The sequence below is a fragment of the Merops nubicus genome, unplaced genomic scaffold (assembly GCF_000691845.1).
Source record: "Merops nubicus isolate BGI_N331 unplaced genomic scaffold, ASM69184v1 scaffold18959, whole genome shotgun sequence".
Classification (NCBI taxonomy): Eukaryota; Metazoa; Chordata; class Aves; order Coraciiformes; family Meropidae; genus Merops; species Merops nubicus.
Window position 1 is genome coordinate 1832 of NW_008630417.1, and position 16084 is coordinate 17915.

Genomic DNA, 16084 nt, shown 5'->3' on the forward strand with positions numbered 1-16084 from the left:
GGGATTACTTAGGGACCAGCTTGCAATAAATGTTCTTCAGTAAATGCTGTACAACCCCCTGTCTACAGTATAATGAAACTGATTTTCACTTGGAATATTTGGTAGAGCAGTTGAGATGAGAATGATTTTCATATGACTGAAGCACAGTTCTTCAGGGTACTTGGGGAACTGAGTCTATCATGTTTGTGGTGTAGCATCAATGTGAATTAGAGACATGTTAAAATGTTTTCAGTTACTTCTTTGTAAATCCATTATAAAGCCATCCTGTTACAGTAGGTCAGGGTTGGAAAAATGTCATCAAGATAGACACGAGGAGATAAGGTGATAAGAAAGATAAGCGATGAGTGGCAGCCTTCACCAGTACTCTTCAGAGAGGTGTCCTTAGGAAAGACCAGCACTTCTGCCAGACAAGCTCTAACATTTTCCTGGCAGATGTAAGGTTTCTGTCTGGAAGTTTGTACTAAGCCTGCAGACTTCATGAAGCTGTTGAAATTGGAGACATATAACATTTTTATTGTGTTGCTGTGTTAATTCTGAAACCTGAGAGTGATGACATCTTTAAATTTTTACAATGTTGAAAATCACAGGGCTTGCTGGAAAGCCGGGCTGTTTCATAACGTTGCCTGCCATCTTTTTGTGGCATTCTGGTGGCTGGAACAATATGCATAGAGGGAACATTGCTCCCCTGTTCTTCTCTCTGTGCGGGTATATAGTGAAGAGGCAGTTGTACACTTCTCCAGTGTTGTTCTCACTCTTGTGAATACTCTTGCTCTTAGGAAAATGAAACATGTTGATTTCGCTATGTTTATTTTGTCTTTTTCAGCAAGTGGAAGTGTTAAAGACATCTTTGTTGGAGCCAGAAATGGACAATACAGGCTGCTAAAAATAGTCATTGACAATGGTTAGTGAAATTTTAATCTGTTTGATTCTTTTAGGTATTTTCCTAGTAGCTTTAGTGGCCTACATCTACAATTGTTTAAAAACCAAAACTCCACCAAACTTAATGTTACTAAGGTTTTTCATATACAGAAGGTAAGATATAAGTTTTGGTGATGCTAAGCTTTTTAGTAAGATGCTACTGTATTTTTGCATTTGAATTTTTCTGCCACATGTAATTTTGTATTTTATGAAGAAGTGCTGTGTATTTCATATGGATAATATAGATGAGATGACTCTTCTTACTAAAGAAAGAGTAGAGAAAAAAAATTCCGCACCTCTGTATTGTTTTGGCACCTTGGTTACTTTCGTTAGATTCTTAGGCAGCGGTCAGTCACTTTAAATGAAGTATAAAAGCAATTTGCCTTTTTCACTTGGATCAGCTGCATGTAGAAAGTCCTATTAAAGTAGATGTTTAAACGTTAATCTGGCTACATAGGAAATTTCTTTTAAAATCTCTAACTTTGCACAAATTCTCAAAGCTAAAACTGTTCTGTAAATCTCACGCATAGGTATAAACACAAAATTACATAATTTGTTGCAGAGTGTGAGTTTGATCTTTGATCTTCTTGCCAAGCGATAAAGACTGCAAGGGTGCATGTGTGTACATGTATGTACACATACATACTTTCCTCGTTAGGTAAATCACCTACTGCTACCCTTTGTGTTTGCTTTATTTAGGAAGTCTTCTGACATTTTAATATTGCTTTCCTTAAGGAAGTGGCATAGCAATATTTTAGGCAGGTCACCATGGTAAAATCCCACTAGCACAAAGTAGCAAATGCTGGCATACCATTGAATTTTATTTTTTTTTTTTCCTGTTAGGCAATGTTAAATCAACATGTTTTTGTGTGTATGCTACACTTTAATATGAAGTGAAGCCTAGAAATATTATAAAAGACATTCCCTATTTTTTTTTCCTTTTTGTGTGTCTGTGTGTGTGTATATATATATATTTTGTGTCTATGTAGAAGTAGAATCCAGTCTTTGATAGTGTTTTCCACAGTTCAAAAAGAAACCTCTAAAACTCCCAGACTACTCGAAGAAGGACAGCTGCCTCATCTGTCTGCAGAAGCTTTCAGCAACTGTCCTTAGTCAACAGAAATTTGAGTTATGCTAATCTGAATTAATAAGAGGAGAGGTTTGCTGCAGGGCAGTAGATTGCCTCTGATTGTATCTGTCTGTTTTAAATCCCAGAGAGTAGAAAACCACCTAGAGTTCAGAATTGGCAAGTACATTTTGAGTACTCTGGTCTGGGTGTGCAATAACTTCGTCTCTTTGCATCTAATTCAGAGAAGGGCCAAACATGCACTCCCTGAGCTGTTCAAGTTCTCTGTCTTACTGTGGTAGAGTGCCTTGCTCTGAAAGTTTTGCTATGGAGGCATTTATGTGCTGTTGTTCTTTCTTTTGAAGTTACAAAGTTGGTCCTAGACTTTCAAAAGCTGTTTTGTATATTAGCTAATATGATGGTCCTCAAACTTTTGTAGGATCTTATTGAAACACAGGATTTCTGTTTTGACTGTGAGGGCTGGTATTTATTGGGAAGCTGATAAATGTTCTGAAAGACACTATGCTAGTACTTTCCTTTGGAAGCTGAGATGTGATTTAAAAATAAAAGAAGAATCTTCTTGCTGCAGCTGTTCATGTAATTAAATCTCATCTGAAGTATATTCTATACAGACTTAAGCCAATTATACATAATAAACAACTTCAGTCATTGGAAGAGATCATAGTTATGAAGCTGTGTTAGAAAGAGGTTTATCTACTTACATAGTCAAGTTAAAGTGATTAGTGCAAGCATATTCATTCCCAGCTCTTTTCTCTGTGTAACTGAATTATTGACCCCTTATAATGAGTACAAACACAAGTACGTTACAGCAAGACCATCAATAATTCTAATTCTAAAATTTAAAAGCTTACTCTCTTGTTTCTACTTAAATGTTCCAATTTTAAAATAACCTAATTGTCAGAAGACAGGTTTTATTTCTCTTCTGTATACATTATGCTAAAACATTAACAGCAGTCTTATCCCTTCAGATCAAAGAGCTTGATGACAACCAGCACATTACTTCTCAACTATTTGTATCTGGGTTAAAGTAAGTTGGGGTTTGAACAGACATGGCTGTTGTAGGAATTCACCTGCTTTCACACTGACTGTTCTTGCCTTGTTTCTAGTGGACGTAATTGTGAAAGATGAAGTGTCTGATTAACTCTTTATTGTAATTGCTAGTTTTGAAATACAGTGTTAGCTGTATGGCTGCTGACCTGTAGCTTTGGTTCCTGGTTATAGAGCAGCTTGTTGTGGGATCCTCTCGGAGGCCAGTTGGATCATGGGAAAAGGATTACGATTCCTTTGTCCTTCCCCTTCTTGAAGACAAGCAACCATGTTATATATTATACAGATTAGATTCTCAGAATGCTCAAGGATATGAATGGATCTTCATTGCGTGGTCACCTGATCACTCTCCTGTAAGTAACAGTCGTCGGAGCCTTCATATTGTTAATGTTTTTTCAACACTGCCGTTTGATCTGAATCCTAGATATGAAGGAAGAGGATTTGAGGAATGAAGCATTCCCCAACCTTTCCTTCACTTTCCCCCAAGAAAACTGGGAAAACATCTTTCTTGAAGCTGACTGGGGAGCAATATCAGTGGCTCTATCAGAGTGCAGCTGATCCAGTTTGTTTCTAGCCTGACTGGAGGAGACAAGGATTTGCCCTGTTTTTTGTCTGTCTTTCTGTCAGTGTTGCATCAAAATTCATGGAAGGATAATGGACAAATCTCTAATGGGTGTTACAGAGAGAAGGATTATAGAGTGAGCTCAAGCTGTTTATTTTGTTTGGCTTGCTGGCTGCCCAGCTGGGACCTGTGGGTCTGTGAGCTCCCACAGCGTACACTGTTTCTGAACCGACTTTAGAGTTAAGGATATCTAGGAGAAAGTAGGATACTGTGTACAGGTTCTGGGAGTGTGAGATAAGGGAAGACAGGAAGTAAAGCTATTCCAGTATTGCTACTGCTTCACTAGCAGTTAGGAAATAGTAAGACACTGTAAGCTGGAGCACATGGAAGATACTAGGTGGAAAAGTTGAGGCAGTATAGAGACCAGTGACAAAAGATCTAAACAGTTGTGGTTTTTTTCCCATTTAAAATAGTAAAGATTATGCTGACTTCTTTTCCATTTAAAAAAAAGGCTCATACTTGTACTAAAGCTGCAATTTAGTTTTGGAATTACTTTGGTAATAATGCATAGTGTTGTGCCCTTGAGAATCTAATGGTGTCTGTTAGTATCACGATCCAGAGCTCATTCTGTAGAGTTTATTAAGAACTGCAACTTCATAATGAAGTTTCAACACCTAAAATATTTGTTCAAGAAAGGTGTTTGTTAATGGACTTGGTACACCAACATTCTAGATTCAATGTCTACAGCAAAAGGAAAAAAAAAAGAATGCAAACCAAAACAACACTGTTTTATTGTATGCTAGGTTCGTCAGAAAATGTTGTATGCAGCAACCCGAGCAACACTTAAGAAAGAATTTGGAGGTGGTCACATTAAGGATGAAGTATTTGGAACTGTACAGGTATGTTTTTCTATTTTAAAGTCAGCACATTGACTTTAAATACTGAATATAGAAGCTGATGTTACTGGTATGAATCTGTGGTGTTTCTGCTCTTTTTTTGATTAAGGAAAAAAGAGTTAAAAGCTATGTGTTTTATTCTAATGTTAAATCTGTTTGCTCCCATTTGAACAATTCACTAAGTGTATTTAACAACTTCAGGCTAAGGCATTCTTGCTTCAGATGATTACAAAAACTAAATAATCTAAGAATAGTAGGAGCGTCTCTTAATCTCACTATGTACATGTGAACCCCCTGACAGCTGGAACACTGTAACTTTGAGGCCAGTTGTATCACAAGCTATTTTGGATGTGTGGTTCTGAATGACAAGTGGGCTAGAACTGTGATCTGTGAGAAACACGAGTCATATGTAATTGTGATGTGTACACCTCAGACAGTCTCAAGTTTTTAATCCATTGCCACTTTTAAAGAAATACAAGTTAGAGTTCTCAAAGATACTGAATTCCTGTAGCCTTTGTGAAAACTGATGATTACTTGAAGATCCAAATTACCATTCCCCTTTTCCTCCTTCAGCAGAGATAGACAGACTGTGGTAGTTATCTTCTCTTTGGCCTGTTAATTAGTTCATCCTATGCAGAAATCAGAACCAAAGCACCACTGCTTTTGACACAGGGACATGTTGGTGAAGGAGGGGAAGAGTTAAGAGGTTTGAGGAAGAATAGAGGATATTGTAGCAGAGGAAAAAGCTGTGGAAGAGACATGGGCTGTTGTGGTGGACACACAAGTTTGTAAGCACATGAGGCTAATAATTCTGTTGCTTACCAAGCAAATAATTTGTTATATTCAGCATTAATCTGTGATGAAGGCTTCATTATCCAAACAGACAGAGTAACAAACCTTTCTGGAGAGGCTGTTATCTGTAGATAACAGAGTTGCTGAGAGGGTTTACTGGTGCAGGTCATATTTTTTTCTTGCCCATTCAATCAGCTAATCTCTCACCACCACTTGCACCAAACCATTAGCAATCTGTGTAATATGTAGAAATTGCATCTAGACCTAAAACTCAGAGCCCAGGTCAGACCTTCCACCTCAACTGTAAAGGAGGAGCACTGCATTTGTTACTGTTATTTCAGAATGTGCTCGGGGCATTTAAGAGGATGGAGTCAGTGTAACTCACTTTTTCCAAGTTTGTTATGTTACAGCTTAATATACATCTAAATTGTTGATTTCAGTGTCTATAAACTTAATTGTAGCTGGTCTCTAATGTTGATCTGTGTGAAAATCAATACCTTCTTCAAGGCATTCAAGTTGCAAACCTCACTCAGAACCTGGATTGTCAGCATCCAGTGAGTTACTCTGTCTTTATTTTGTTAGACACAAAGCTGGTTTAGTTGCCACCAGCTCTGTTATCCTTGCAGAACCTGGTTATGGTCTACCTGCTGCTAACACAGGTATTAACCTCTATACCTTGGCCTCCTTAAGGAAGGCATAATGCAGTACTGGCACTGGAAATTGTACCTGGGAAGGTCTTTTTCTCTCAGAAAGGGAAGAGCTAAGAAGAAGCTTTTTCTTTCTCCTCAGAACTTGAGTATAAAATCACATTCATAGGATTGCATGAAGTCCTGCCCTTTTCTGAGTGACCACCTTAATAATAAAAGTGAAACAGTATTTGCCTCTGGTATCAACATCTTTGGAGAGGGCCACAACTGACACTGAGTATTAACATGTTCCCCAAAATGGTTCTCAGAATTCATTGCTTCTGTGACATTGCATCCTAAACTATTTACAGTATCATGTGCTTACTCCCTGTCCTAAGGTTGCATTTCTGTCTCCCATTTTTTAGGTGGAAAAATACCAATAATCTACCAGTCAGAGCATGCAAATTTTATAAGAAAATATTTTTTCTATTATTATTTATTAGGATTGTGGCAGTTCTGTGAGGTTTTGTCTAAGAAAGTTGAATAACTTTATGCACACAGTCTTCATTAATGCTATTTTTTGCAAGGTAATTGGGGACTGATTGTGGCAATGCTGCCCATGGTACAGTTGGGTGGAAGAGCAGCCCAGTGGACCCAGCTGCAGAGGAAAACAAGCTGAATTTGCAAATGCACCTGCACTTGTAATATGTTCAAATAAAATTGGGTGGTAACTGCTTTTTCTATGCTGCATAGAACATCTTTGAAGAAAACTTTGTTATCAAAAAATGATCTATATTGATATTGTGCTTTCAGGATGACGTTTCACTGAATGGATATAAAAAATACTTGATATCACGATCTTCCCCTGCACCTCTGACTGCAGCAGAAGAGGAACTTCGACAAATTAAAATTAATGAGGTACCTATAATGCCTTTGAGCATGGATGGGAAACTGGGTGTGGAGTTCCAAGCGTATGGTAGGGAAAAAGTCTTTCTCAGGTAAAAAAGGGCAGAACAGAAAATGGAAAGTTTCAGAAAGTTTGTGTGGAAAAAAATATAAATTTATTTCTTAATGAGTAGAGACTGCAGGATGATGATGGCTGGAGTTGAAGTGGTGTGGTCTTGCTGAGCTTGCAAGGCCTAGTGTCTGAATTAAAGGCCTTGCAACTGCAGAGCTTAATTGTTGCAACTTTGGCCCCTGACGTGCTTTTAATATCGCCGGATGTTCTCCGCTGTGAAGGGTGACGGAGCTCTGGCACAGGCTGCTCAGAAGGACTGTCCAGTCTCCATCTTGGAGATACTCAGAAACCATCTGGACAGTGACCCGGGCAACTGTTTCTGGGTGGTCCATACTGAGCAGGGCAGTTGGACAAGATGACCTCCAGAGGCATCTTCCGACCTCAGCCATCCTGTGATCGCCCACATGTATTTCCCATGGTGGCAGAAACTGTAGAGAAAACACAAAATAGGAACTGTTGCAGCTAATGATTGCCAGGAGTATTTCAGCAGCCTTATTCCTAGAGGAAACGTACTTAGCTTCCAGCACCAGTGCACTTGTCTTTATGTCTGACAGGAAAGGAATGGAATTCCAATTAAGATAAAACAGAAATCCAAACCAAGTGGCTAGTCCTTTTAAGAGACTGATTTGGTTTTGCTACAAATGCTTTATAGAAAAACCTCTAACAAATGCCTTTAACCAGATAATTTGATTGCCAGATAGCGAGTGACTGAAAAATTCCAGAGGATTCTTTTCTCACATTTTTCCTTTATTGCTCACTGTTTGTATTAAAATAGGTTGCGTGTTGATCTCCTTAGTTCTTTAGGCTTCTATTTTGTAGCCATGGTACTTGTGTTTGAAATAGGGTTTGTTTCTGCACCCGGATACCAGCAAATCATCGTGTTAAATACAGCTCTGGATCTTCTCTTACATTTTCACTCCACTGAGCCTTTGCTGGAACTTTGTTGTTTATATATTTTTTACCATTAGTGTCTTTTGTTATTTTCCATAGCTAATTTTGATTAATCCAATGTAGAAATGCATTCATCATCATTATCAAATACTGCATTTTACTTGGAACAGCTATAAAAGAATCCCAGTAATGAATGTAAGCTGCTGCGTAATGATGATCACTTCTGCTATTAGTATTATCTCTTATGCACTACATACATTGTGTGTAACAGCTGATTCATGCAGACTAAAACTTTGTGCTGTTATGAATGTCTGTGCAGCAATAGCTGTGCTTTTCAGAGACACACAAATTATAGATTGCCAACATTTTGGCTTTGTTTGAAACACCTTCCAGTACATTAACTTACATAATTTCTGTCTTCATTGTTTCCATCATTATGAAGCCTTTAGTTAGACTCAGAAAAGTAAAAGCTTTCTGATTTAAAAAAAAAAAAAAAAAAAAAAAAAGAAAATAATAATGAGTTTCTTATATGTATGTGCTTTCATAATTACCCTAAGAAATATTTTACTGGGTCAGATCAAAAGATCACCTAGTCTACTGTCCAGCCTCTGAGTGGACGGCAGCAGAAATCTAGTAAGAGAATAAGAGCCAGGCAAGAAGACCTCGATAATTTCCTTGAATACTCTTCTGTTGTCTCAGTGTTTGCAGGTAGGGATCTTTCTGAGTAAAAGATGGTCTTAATATATAACTGTTCTTAATGGATTTTCCATCCATCATCTAGTCTTTTCATTTTTCTAAATGCACATAAGTTTTTTATTTGCCACAGGTCCTATGGCAGTGATCCACAGGTTGACAAAGGACTATGTAAAGAACCACTGTCTGCTCCATATACTAGTTTATTCTGATACCCCTACAGATTGTATGAGGACCTCTTGGAGTGGGTCTAGAGGAGGGCCACAAAAATGATCTGAGGGGTAGAACATCTCTCCTATGAGGAAAGGCTGTGAGAGAGTTGAGGTTGTTCAGCTTGGAGAAGAGAAGGCTCAAGGGAGATCTTACTGCAGCCTTTCAATACAAGCTTTCAATATAAGGCCTCCTCAATGGGGGCGAGGGGGCATTTTTTATGGTGAGGGTGGTGAAACACTGGAACAAGTTGCTGGAACAAGGCAGGTGGTAGCTGCCCCCACCCCTGTAAATATTCAAGGTCAGGTTGGACAAGGCTCTGATCAAGCTGATCTAGTTGAAGATGTCCCTGCTTATGGCAGGGTGGGTTGGGCTAAATGAGCTTTAAAGGTCCTTTCCAGACCAAACTGTTCTGATTCTATAGCCATGGACCTCTGTTGTACTCCTTGTCAGTTACCTCTTCCGGGCTGAAAAGTCCTAAGCTAGTAGTTGTTCCTCCTAAAGAAGGCACTCTGTACTTGTGATCCTTTTGCTTTTCTCTGCAGTTTTTCCAGTTCTGATATATAATTTATGAGATGGAGGGGTGGGGAAGCCAGAGCTGCATGTGGTAATGTGGTATTCAAGATGTAGGCACATTACTGCAGTCTACCATGTGTAATGATGTGTTCTGTTCTTTATTCTTTTCCTAACAATTCAGAACTCTTCATAGGTGGGTGGGGAGTGTTGGGTTCTTTTGTTTTTGTTGGTTTGATTTTCTTTTTTCCTGAGACTTAGATTTTCAGGCACACTCAGTGTGACCTGCAAGGTCTTGCTCCTGAATGGTAGTAGCTGGCTGAACCCACCACCATACTGATGGAAGTGATGGATTTTTTTTTTCCCCTTCTGCATATGTTACTTCACAGGAGATTTCATCTGCCATTTTATCCACCAGTTTGCAGCCATCACTAACAAATTTTATGGTGTGAAAATTAAATATTCTGAATTGACTTAAGTGTTTTTGTTTTGCATTAATGGGCTGAACTATGTTGCAATATGGACAAGTAGATTTTATTAATTTTCTTAAATCTGGGGTTATGCTATCTTACTCTCTTCTCTTGCCTATTCCCACATTTCACAGCTCATTTTCATGTTTGCTTTTTTTCTACTTGTATTTTAATGTAGTTTATATAGCACAGTATTTTATTATGGTTTATTATTTTTGTGATCTCTATTTTATGTTTACTAATCAGGCTTTTATGTAGATAAACTTTGCAAATATATTTATATAACCTTCTTCATAAATTTATCAATCTTTAAACAAAAGTAAGCTCTTCCATCTGCCTTCCGCTTCTCTTTGCTTGCTGCTGACAAGCTGTTTCTTAAAATGTGGAATTTAGTTTAGTGTTGCCCCAAGTGTCTCTGTTTTTTATTTTTTTAATCAGTTTGTTTCATATTTCATTATCATCTCTTTTTAATTAAAGCTGAACATCTTCTAGTTGGTAGATCTAAGACCCACACTTTCCATTTTCTACACTTCCCTGACTTTTGATGCTTCGTTACCAATGTTGAATATATTTGTGAAATTATAAAAGGAAGTCAGTATATTCAAAAGCCAATAGTTAGTACAGGAAAACTGGAAGCCAGAGCTCATTTTGCAAGAAACTGTATGAATCTTAAGATAACCATAAATTCTTGAAAAATGGTTTTAAAACAACTGTTCTTTTCTCTCAAATAACATGTGACTAATGTAACTGGATTATGAAATTATCTAGCTTGATGCTACCCTGGATTTTTTTTTACTTTGTGTTAGATCTTCTTGAAGTCAAAAATTAAGATTTTGTTTGTGTTGTTTGCTTTCTTTTTGGTATAGGCTTTTGGGAGGAGGGAGGGAAATTGCTTTGTTTTCCCTTCAGGAAGATGCGTTTGCCTCGTAAGGTGTAATTCCTCTCTTCCTCCAAAAATTTCAACTCCCTAGAAATTACATTTTATGTTTTGATCTAAAATTTTTTGAGATACAAGAAAGTGTATAAGCAACATTGTCAGTTCAGAAGTATGGCACATCATAGGAAAATCAAGCTCCTTCCTCCTGGCTTATCGTGTCTTTATACCGGAATTTGACTTAGGGCTTCTTCACTGACTCTTGAGCCAGTTTTCCCCTGATGATTCTGAGATCTGAAACTGTTTTCGGGTTAGCAAGCAAACATGACCTGTAAATTAAAAAATGGAAATCTGTTGTATATGGGGGTGATGTTTTGAAAGAGTTTATTTTTGGAACAGCCACTGCTAACTCTGCATGTAACCATATGCAATAGAGGGACGTGGACCTGCTGGAGCATGTCCAGAGAAGGGCCACCAGAATGATCCGAGGGCTGGAGCAGCTCTCCTACGAGGACAGACTGAGAGAGTTGGGGCTGTTCAGTCTGGAGAAGGCTCCGAGGTGACCTTATTGTGGCCTTCCAGTATCTTAGGGGCGCCTACAAGAAAGCTGGGGAGGGACTTTTTAGGCTATCGGGTAACGACAGGACTAGGGGGAATGGGGCAAAGCTGGAAGTGGGCAGATTCAGGCTGGATGTGAGGAAGAAGTTCTTCCCCATGAGAGTGGTGAGACCCTGGAATGGGTTGCCCAGGGAGGGGGTTGAGGCCCCATCCCTGGGGGTCTTTAAGGCCAGGCTGGATGAGGCTCTGGGCAGCCTGATCTAGTGGGAGGTGTCCCTGCTCATGGCAGAGGGGTTGGAACTGGGTGATCCCTGTGGTCCCTTCCAACCCTGACAGATTCTGATCTGTTTTAGCAGAGGACTTTAGAGTCCTATTGGCTTAATGGTTGGACTTGATCTTAAAGGTCTCTTCCAACCTAAAGGATTCAATGATTGTATGAAACCAGATGAATGTTTGCAGAGGTTTCTGTTTACATGTCAGTTGACTTGTGTTTCAGGTACACACAGACGTTGGTGTAGATACCAAGCATCAAACATTGCAAGGAGTGGCATTCCCCATTGCTAAAGAAGCTATTCAGGCTTTGGAGAAGCTGAAAAATAAGAAACTCAATTATGTACAACTGGCAAGTATAAAATACTTTAAACTGTTTTTCTAATAATGAATATAAAATAGATTACCTGCACATTAAACAACGTGCATTGATGACGTACTCTGATAAGTCACATTTCCGTATTAGATGAATTAGTATTTTTTCCCATCCTTTCATGTTTTCTGGTTTGCTTTCTGTTTATTAACTATATTCAGGTTTGCTTTGTTAACAGCAAATTGATATGAAAAATGAAACTATTGTTTTGGCCAACACACTTCATACTGAACTTAAGGACTTGCCAAAAAGAATCCCAAAGGATGCGGCTCGTTACCACTTTTTCCTGTATAAGCACACCCATGAAGGAGACTACTTGGAATCAATAGGTATGGGGAAATTTCCCAATGTGAATTTCATTGGCTTGTTTCAAGTGCTTGAGTAATTCTGAGGCAGAGACAGATATCTACTTATAAAAGCAGTCTATCAGGATGAGCATAAATTTCAGAGTCATCCCGCTGTAATACTGACTTCTGAAGAGTCTTTGTATTTAAAATTAGCGAACTATCCCTTCTGATTATGGACACTCATAAATCAGTCGCGTTGTGAAAACATAAAGATGCTGGCCATTCTCTCATCCCCCACCTGAAATGAAACGTGTCCTGAAGAAAAAAAAATCCAGAACAGTGTTAATTTTTTCCCTCTCAGACTTCACAGCTGATTTGCAGTGCCTCTCTGCTGTAGATGACTTTGCAACACAGGTTTTCATCGTGTGTAGTTGTGGTCTGATTTGTTTGCTTGTTTTTTTTTCCTGCAGTTTTCATCTACTCTATGCCAGGGTATACCTGTAGTATACGAGAACGAATGCTCTACTCCAGTTGCAAAAGTCCACTGCTAGAAATTGTAGAAGGACAGTTGTGGATGCAGATAATTAGAAAGGTAAGTACACTGGGTATGTATACTGGTATTTTCTCCATCCCTCTGTTTCCTTATTAAAATCTTAACTCTGCCACCACCTCCTCTAAACAATGAAAAGTATTGTGTAATTTTAAAGTTTGTCCTGAACAAGAAATACTTGTTGATAAAGCTCTAGGTACAAAGTTAAGTCATGGAAGCTTTTCTCTGGTTTGTAATTTCAACACTTTTTTTTAATTTTATTTTACACTGTCTGTAAAATAGCTTTTACAAACATAGCCTTGTGCATCAAGGGAGTGTTTGAAATACTTTGAAGGACTGTTTAGAACTAACATGATTTCTTACTCAAAGGCCTGTCCTATTTTGGACCACAGTACATCATTGTTGTTGGACACCAAGTGCCTTTAAAGCCAAGGCTATTTAAGGATTTTCAAAACAATTGTGAGCGGCTGTTCTGGAACTTAAAAAACTGCTATCTTAGGAGTCCTTGATGGGGCATACAGGGATTTGCAAATCAGCTGATCTTTTCATACTGTATAGATTTTACTACTGTGCAATAAATTGCTTCTCACCTCCCGGGAAGAGACCATACGATTGGTCCATTTCTGGAACATGTGACCTATGATCACATTCTTAGCACTTGTGCAGTAAATTTAGAAAAACATTGAGGCTTGGTTTCTGTGAGGATTACATCTGCCTAAAAAGTAGCAGAGTTAATAATGTTTTTCCTGAGGCGACATGCATTAAGTAGATTATTACTGTGAGGTTTTATATGTAATTATTTCTCAGAAACTTCCTTTCTACAGTGAAATAAATGTACCATGTGGCTCCTGAAATTCCCACAGACATATTTCTGAAGCATGTGTTTGTAATGGCAGTACCGTGGCTGGCGAGTCCGTCAAGGGCTGTGGTTGGCAGGTCATCAAGTGTTGAATGCTCAGCAGAGAAGGGCCAAAGCATTCATGTGAATTATAAATTCCTGTAATTCAAAACAGTGGGGTTTGGCTTGAGAACAGGATTTTCTTTCCATTCAGGTTTATATGCTTAAATTTTCAAAAACAAAACAACTCCCCTTTTTTTAATGAAACTTATTTTAGCTTTTTCCCTGGCTTGAAAACTTGCTGAGTTGCAGTAACCAGCTAACCATATACTTGGTACTCTTCCCCTTTTGTCAAGAGACAACAATATCTGTGCACATTGTTTTTACAATTAGTGTTTAAAACATATTCTGGTCAAAAAAAAAAAATTCTTAAAATGTGACGGTCATGTTGGTACAATGAGAAATTTTTATTTTAGAGGAGAGAATAAAGAAAGGAAGTTGTAGTTCTGAAAGAGCTGCATGGTGCTTGTCTTTTATTAAGGAAGTTACTTTACCTATGAGTAAATAAGTACTTGTTCCCACCTGGAATGTGTACTCTGTGCTAAAGCTTGGGAAGAGGAAGTTTCCTGGTGTAGATACTGTGTGGTTGTGCTTATCTTTCAGGAAAAATAATTAAGTCAAATCACATTACTACTGGTAAGAGTAGAGTGCATTCTCAGAAAAAAACTATCCAAGATTGCTTGGGCATTAGGCACAAGTTGGAGAACATTTCATGCTACACTCTGAATGTTGTTTCACATGTGATTTTAATACAGTATTGAGAGCTTCACTAAAATTGTTTTTAAATGTCTTTAAGATGAAAATGATAAATGTTGGTGTCTTTTTTATGTCACAGATTGAAATAGATAACGGTGATGAATTAACTGCTGACTTTCTTTATGAAGAGGTTCATCCAAAACAACACGCTCACAAACAAAATTTTGCTAAACCAAAAGGTCCTGCGGGGAAGAGGGGAATACGAAGACTGATCAGAGGTCCAGCAGAGACTGAAACACCTAGTGATTAGAAACTGTTGATTGCATTTGTTGTAAAGTAATACAGTAAGAAATGAAATTCTGGCTTTTGGTAATGAACTGAAATCATTCCATTCACAGATGCTAGGGAAAAAAAAAAAAAAAGGCTCTTTTTACTCCTCTCTATTCTGACCTCAACCTTTTTATATTGTTACATGATTCTATTTGTTGACCATGTTGCATGACATGTGCAAGAGCTAATTATTTTATAGAAGAGGAAAACTAAGCTAGTAGCCCTTTATTTTAAATTAGAATCCATTATTTAGTAGCTGTACCTGTGATCACAGACTTTGCAGATGTAAGACTGTTAAGCCTGTGTATTCTTTGAGTAATTTCCAGCTTTACACCTAGAGAGCAAACCTGTAGTCTTATGAGCAGCCTGTTGAAACCCATAAGACTTTCCATCTGAGAAGAGCTGAAGGACTATATAGTGTTGTCCCAATAAATCTTTATTTTTCCTTGTAGCTCTTGCAGACAGTGGTACAATAGAGGTTTTTTTTTTTTCTGGTTTTAACATGATGGATTGTTGGGTTTTGTTGGTTTTGGTTGGGTTTCTATGTTTTTTTTCTTTTTTTTTTTTTTTTTGTAATAGAAAGCATTAACTAAAATCAGTTATCCATCCATTAATGTAAGGGTTTATGAATAGGTGGGTATTTCCCCACAAAAAAGGTGTGGTCATTTGAAATTTATAATTAATTGTGTGTAAAGAAATCTGATGTAAGACCACTGCAGCTTTCCAGACTTCTATACCACTCATAAGCCTTACATGTTAAGTACTGAATGACCAAGTAAAGGTTGATTAAAAGTGCATGAGTTAGTATACTCAGTAGATCATGGAGCTGCTTTCAAAGCAATATGCTTAAAGTTTCTAGTAAATAATTTATTATCTGTGCACTTGGATATAAAATGGTGTAAGTGCAGTAAAAATTGAAATAGACTGGCTTTATAATGGTGAGTTATTCTTGAGATCATAGTGTCTTTGTAGCATCAACAGCAATTTTAACTTTCAAGGTATACTGAAAATGACTTTTCCTAAATGTCTGAACTTTAATAGTAACTTAAATCTGTAACTCAAATCCAACTAGGTCTTGAATAACTGCTGGCAGCACCTGGTTAGAATTTTTTCTCTTTGTTTGTTTTGTTGTATTTTTTTTTGCCTCTAAAATACTAAAATCAGTCAGAATAGTCTAAACCTGGTTGAACCACAAATAATGTGTTTAATAGGAAGAGAAAGTATAGATTTTTAATAAGTGAATTAAAGAAGAATTAGAGGTGGAAATTGAGTTTTGGATGACTTTAAATATTTAAAAATGTGTAATGAAGTAAATAATTGTGGATAGCTTATATTCCCCAGTGGGGACTTGATTTTTAGTGTCTTGTATGTGAGGTTTGTGGGTTTTGAATCTACTTTTCTTTTTAAAGCTACACAGGAGTTGTAAGTCTGGGCTCACTGCATATTACCCCAGGTGCTGGGTGTACACATGATATGGCTGAATCACGTATGTACCTGGTGGAAGATAGATTTCAACCTAGTTTTC

At 37.7% G+C, this 16084-nt stretch overlaps 1 protein-coding gene across 1 annotated transcript; it reads left to right on the top strand.

The window, feature by feature from the left end:
* Nucleotides 1–801: 801 nt before the first annotated feature.
* TWF1 (twinfilin actin-binding protein 1) lies at nucleotides 802–14633 on the top strand. Its single transcript, XM_008947303.1, has 8 exons — nucleotides 802–901; nucleotides 3227–3405; nucleotides 4418–4513; nucleotides 6742–6846; nucleotides 11652–11777; nucleotides 11977–12127; nucleotides 12556–12677; nucleotides 14369–14633. The coding sequence occupies exons 1-8, from the start codon at nucleotides 802–804 to the stop codon at nucleotides 14537–14539; spliced, it is 1050 nt and encodes a 349-aa protein (XP_008945551.1). The 3' UTR covers nucleotides 14540–14633.
* The last annotated feature ends 1451 nt before the right edge of the window (nucleotides 14634–16084 follow it).

Coding starts and splice junctions, on each gene's coding strand:
- TWF1 (XM_008947303.1), top strand. CDS start 802: ATGTTTATTTTGTCTTTTTCAGCAAGTGGAAGTGTTAAAGACATCTTT. Junction 11,778..11,976: donor AACTCAATTATGTACAACTG/GCAAGTATAAAA, acceptor CTTTGTTAACAG/CAAATTGATATGAAAAATGA. Junction 12,128..12,555: donor AGACTACTTGGAATCAATAG/GTATGGGGAAAT, acceptor TTTTTCCTGCAG/TTTTCATCTACTCTATGCCA.